Source organism: Gadus chalcogrammus, chromosome 16 (genome assembly GCF_026213295.1).
Source record: "Gadus chalcogrammus isolate NIFS_2021 chromosome 16, NIFS_Gcha_1.0, whole genome shotgun sequence".
In the NCBI taxonomy this organism is placed as follows: domain Eukaryota; kingdom Metazoa; phylum Chordata; class Actinopteri; order Gadiformes; family Gadidae; genus Gadus; species Gadus chalcogrammus.
The window spans coordinates 25237501-25242805 of NC_079427.1; the positions used below are offsets into that span (position 1 = coordinate 25237501).

Genomic DNA, 5305 nt, shown 5'->3' on the forward strand with positions numbered 1-5305 from the left:
CCCGGGCCAACTTTAGAGCATGCCTGTTAATTTAATCTCCTCCATTAGACCTGTTCGTCTTAACTGCTAATGTCTTCACTCTTTATGCCATTGTCACAACTGTGTTAACTCGTTCTGTGCGGAATTGTCACCACAAGACTCTCTCTCTCTCTCTCTCTCTCTCTCTCTCTCTCTCTCTCTCTCCTCTCTCTCTCTCTCTCTCTCTCTCTCTCTCTCTCTCTCTCTCTCTCTCTCTCTCTCTCTCTCTCTCTCTCTCTCTCTTTCCTTCTCTATTATGTGTGTGTGTGTGTGTGTGTGTGTGTGTGTGTGTGTGTGTGTGTGTGTGTGTGTGTGTGTGTGTGTGTGTGTGTGTGTGTGTGTGTGTGTGTGTGTGTGTGTGTGTGTGTGTGTTTGTGTTTGTGTTTGTGTGTGTGAGCTATGAGCTATGTGGCCCAGTTGCGTGTTCCTTTTAGACTGCATATCTGCTTATCTAAACGCGGCCGTGATTTGTCTCGCGGTCTCTTCCACGCCGAGGATCTCTCCTCTCCACGCGGTGCCCATCAGCGTCTGTCTCCCTCTCTCTCCTCCGAACCACTGTAGCACAAACCCTGACCTACTTAGCGGCTCGCAGAGCTGCTGCCTCCGCTCTATTCTTCGCCTGCCTTTCTGTTGATGTTGACCAAGTCAGCACCTCCCCACCAGAGCCTCCCAGCGCGCCACTGATATCATATTAGAGACACAAGGCCTATCTGGTTTAAAAATAAATAATAAAATAATAAGTACAACGGGGTGTTGGCTTTACAAAGACCCTACAAAATAAATACATCGCTTTAGCCTTTAAAGCAATTACATTATCGTAACATATAGGTCTGCTGTAGTGGCCTACGGCTATTATTGTAATGTTGTGTGTTTCTTTTCCACATCAACGTCATTGTTTGTCGGCCCCCAGCATGCCCTCTCTGTTCCCCCGCACCAGTGCTGAGGCGGTCAGGACATATACAACACAAATGTCAAATGTATTTTCCCCTTATGCCTCCCTTATGATGTCATATAGGCCTACTCAATGTGAACACTGCTTTTTGTTTTGTTATTCCGTCTACTTACCCGTTTTTCCATGCGGCTTGCTGGCCGAACCTTCCCCGGTGGAGAGGGCGCACTGGGCGGCTGGACTCCTCCGGCGGGATCCCCCCTCGGTCCCTATAGACTCCTGCGAATACGTGCAAGGATTGACACGTGCAGGGAGAATTAAACACCAGGGCGTGCTGTACTTCGTGAGAATCACGCAAACGATGAAGTTTGAAATGTCACGCAGATCATGCAGGGCACACACACACACACACACACACACACACACACACACACACACACACACACACACACACACACACACACACACACACACACACACACACACACACACACACACACACACACACACACACACACACACACACACACACACACTTAGGCCTACATACAAACACACATGCACACACAAGCACACACGCGAATGAAAGGGTTAGTAAACATCTGCTCATACGCAATTATATCTTCAGGTTATCTTTTTCATACCGAACGGAACGTGTAGCCCACTAGCATAGACATTTGTTTGTTGAAACAATGTCGACTTTAAAAAAATAGTAGACCTAGAGTAGGCTATTTGCTGGAGAAATCACAAATAAACACACGCGACCTATCCAATCAAAAGCAGTCCCTCGGATCACATGGCTCTGGCCGTGGACGGAGCATTGCACGGGGAAAGGCAACACTTATAGCTTCAATGCATTGATCAGCAGCATCAACTGTAATCTCAATACCATACCGAAGCGGGTGTTGCAGCGCGGGTTCCTTGTTTGCAGCCGATGTGCACGCGGGTTCCTTTAGGTTAGTAGTCCAATTCCGGCGGTACGATTCCGACCGCGCAGATTGCATCCGCCTCTCGGTGGGGCTTGCAGCGGGCTGGTGGGATGCTGCTGGTCGGTGCAGGGACAGAGATCGCTGCTCCTTCTTCTTCTTCTTCTTCTTCTTCTTCTTATCTTCCTCCTCTTCTTCTTATACTTCTTCTTCTTCTTCTTGTTCTTGTTCTTGTTCTTGTTCTTGTTCTTCCTCTTCTGTTCTTGCCCCCTTTCTTGTCCTCGGAGGATACAGCGACGGACCGCGCGGTCATGCAAAGTGCTGCGAATGGACGACGGCGCTTAAAGCTCAAAGAGGAAGAGAGCGCAGAGAGGGAGAGGGAGGGAGGGACGGAGTGAGTGAGAGAGAGAGAGAGCTGGAGAGAGAGAGAGAGAGAGAGAGAGAGAGAGAGAGAGAGAGAGAGAGAGAGAGAGAGAGAGAGAGAGAGAGAGAGAGAGAGAGAGAGAGAGAGGGAGAGAGAGGGAGAGAGAGAGAGAGAGAGAGAGAGGAGGAGATGAGGAGATGCAAGGTGGGGACTGATGATGGTGGCGGTCTACTGAGTTGTTTGGGGGGTCAAAACGCGACGGGGTCCCTTGCCCCCCCACACCCTGCCCCCTCTCCCTCCCTCCCTCCTCCTCCTCCTCCTCCCCCCTCCTCCTTTATCACACACACTCGCGCATTACAAACGCCAAAGGAGACCCCCTCGATGTTTTATATCTCAATGGCACGCTCTCCGCTCCCACACAGTTCGCTGTTCTCCCCGCCGATGCCGCTCGGCCATCTCTCCCCCCCCCCCCCCTCTCTCTCTCTGCCCCCTTGTCCCCTCGGTTCCCCCTCTCTTCTCCCCTCGCTTCCCCCTCTCCCCTCTCCTCTGGCCGGCACAGCGCTCCGTTCTTTCTCTCCGAAGCTGCTGGGGCACGATGATGTGATTATCAGACGGATAGCTCGGATAATGGTACAAAATGTAACTCACACAAATGCAGACATACACACATTCGCGCGCGCACACACATGCGCACACACACACACACACACACACACACACACACACACACACACACACACACACACACACACACACACACACACACACACACACACACACACACACACACACACGCATAGGCTACACGCACGCAAGCGTGCATGTATACATATTGGAGTATTTTTTCCAATACACAGACACACACTCCCATCAAAGTAGCCTCCTCGTTCGGTCAGAAGACTATTCTTTAAACCACCCCCAATCGAAAGCGCTATCAACCTATGCCTAACTGTTGAAACGATATGCCTATTCTATGTTCATATGACTATTTTATATCATTTATTTAAACAAGCAAAGGTTTAGGGAACAAGTGTGATTTATTTAGATCAATACACAGGAATTCTAAAGCCTCATAGCTCTCATTGGACTGGATACCATCAAGAGTCAACCTCATCAGACGGTAGGCCTATGCGGTCTTTTTCCTCTGCAAAGTTTGAATATGACACTTTCAATTGAACACACGACATTAAAACACAGGCCTATGTCTATTTAGGCACTCTGCTAAAGAAGTGTAATAGTTGACTTTGTGTTTGGTTGTTTACTTTCTATTGTAGATTCTGTCAAGTTTGGCCATAAATACACTGGGGGTGTGTGTGATGACAATCCGTTTATGGGCTGATAATAGTTTTAAAAGTGTTTTATTGTTTGTGTTGACATGTCACCCCAGCCCTGCCCATCCTCCTGACACCCAAACGTCACCCTTCGGCCACCCTTTGTTATTTCTCTCTCTTATCAGGGCTGGGGGACAACAAAACCATTCCCACGGCTTCTTTTCTTTTCATTCCAACATTAGAGAGAGAACCATACCTTTCACCATCCCGCGGAATACCTAAACCATTCGTCTTGTGTTGTAAATTACACCAAAGTAACATAATAATTATTCACAACGGTCCTTTTCCCCCCTCCCCGCGGCGCGGAGCCAACAGGCGGCTGCACTTCAATCACGGCGGCCGGCGGGGCGCGGCGGGCCGTGGCGGGCCGCTCCACGGGCGCTGCGGGGCTCCACCGCGCGGCCCTGGCCACATCAAACCTGTAGTCTTTTCAACTCCGCGGGGTGCAGATTTCCTATAGGGATGATCATAGCGCTAAAGCCCTTCGACACTGAGCTTAATGCATCCATGAACGTGTCAATTGGCTGCAAAAGCGACCTTATGACTTGAAGTGAACTTCTTAACAGGCTTAACGGCCAAGGTTTAATCTGCAGGCGTAGCCCTGCATCCGTGATGTGTTAATAACGGCCTTCATAACAGCAAAGGCGAACCCCATTGAATGGTAGTGATTAAAAACAACTCGGCTAATGAGTCTACTATACAGTGAATTGTCGATACTTTCTTTAAGACTTAAGGTATCAAATTTAGCCATACTGGAAAAATAATTAACCTCGACCTCAAACCAAAATAGTAAATCAAAATGTATATAATAAATAATTCAGATGTCCAAATTAAATTCAATATACGCTATTTGGGACTGACTTAATACAATGGTTATGAACATTTTTATTATCATCACACAGCTTCATTGTTGGTTGACTAATTTTTCACATTTCTGCTCTCACGTGCATACATAAATGTGTTGCGCACATACTGTATATATGCGTTTGCACCTATGTTGTTTTGTGGAGTTCATGTATGATGTAATGTGAATCCCAGGACAAAGCTATATCTGCAACTAAATATGGGGAACGTTGCATATTGTGTACATATTTAGTGTTTAGTAATATGATATATTGTAAGATACCCAACTTTATTATGTCATTGTAAGAGACAGGGAAAACAGCAGAAATAGATAAAGCTGGGGTAGCTGTGTCGATAACTTACATGTCCATTTATTTTTCAAATCTATTTGTATTTTCATTGAGGAGTACTCTGGAGGACTTCCTGCCTCCACCCCACCATTTCCCAAAGGAAATATTCCGTCTTTTACTCCATTGTATTTGCCATCACAAGTAGAAGTAATGTCAATAATCTTTACAAAAATGCTTTTCTTAAAAGTTTGTTGAATGATAATGTTGCCTGAAACCATGACCATAATTAATTGGTAATTGGTAAAACGGTATCACTTTAACCAAACAATTTGACATTAAGGATGGAATCTGCCCTCACAAAAACTTAAGGCCTATTTACTTTTAATATTTAAATCATTAAAACTGTAACATTGGAGTCCTTTTAAAATGTAGTGTGAGTTGTGAATGAGCATTGGGGGCAGGGAACTAGATAGTCAAGATACATTAAGAGAGAGAGAGAGAGAGAGAGAGAGAGAGAGAGAGAGAGAGAGAGAGAGAGAGAGAGAGAGAGAGAGAGAGAGAGAGAGAGAGAGAGAGAGAGAGAGAGAGAGAGATGGAGAGAGGGAGATGGAGAGAGGGGGGCAGGAGGATGTCGATAGGGCAGA

The 5305-nt window shown here is 46.7% G+C and overlaps 1 protein-coding gene across 1 annotated transcript in view; it reads right to left on the reverse strand.

Moving 5' to 3' along the window:
• The window catches only part of meis3 (myeloid ecotropic viral integration site 3), a 10148-nt gene extending 8002 nt beyond the window's left edge, over positions 1-2146 (reverse strand). The window contains exons 1-2 of the mRNA XM_056610910.1: positions 1802-2146; positions 1084-1186 (exon numbers count right to left, since the gene is read on the reverse strand). Coding sequence (XP_056466885.1) covers positions 1084-1095 — 12 coding nt within the window. The 5' untranslated portion in view covers positions 1096-1186; positions 1802-2146. The remainder of the gene's footprint in view (positions 1-1083; positions 1187-1801) is intronic.
• Between the last annotated feature and the right edge of the window lie 3159 nt (positions 2147-5305).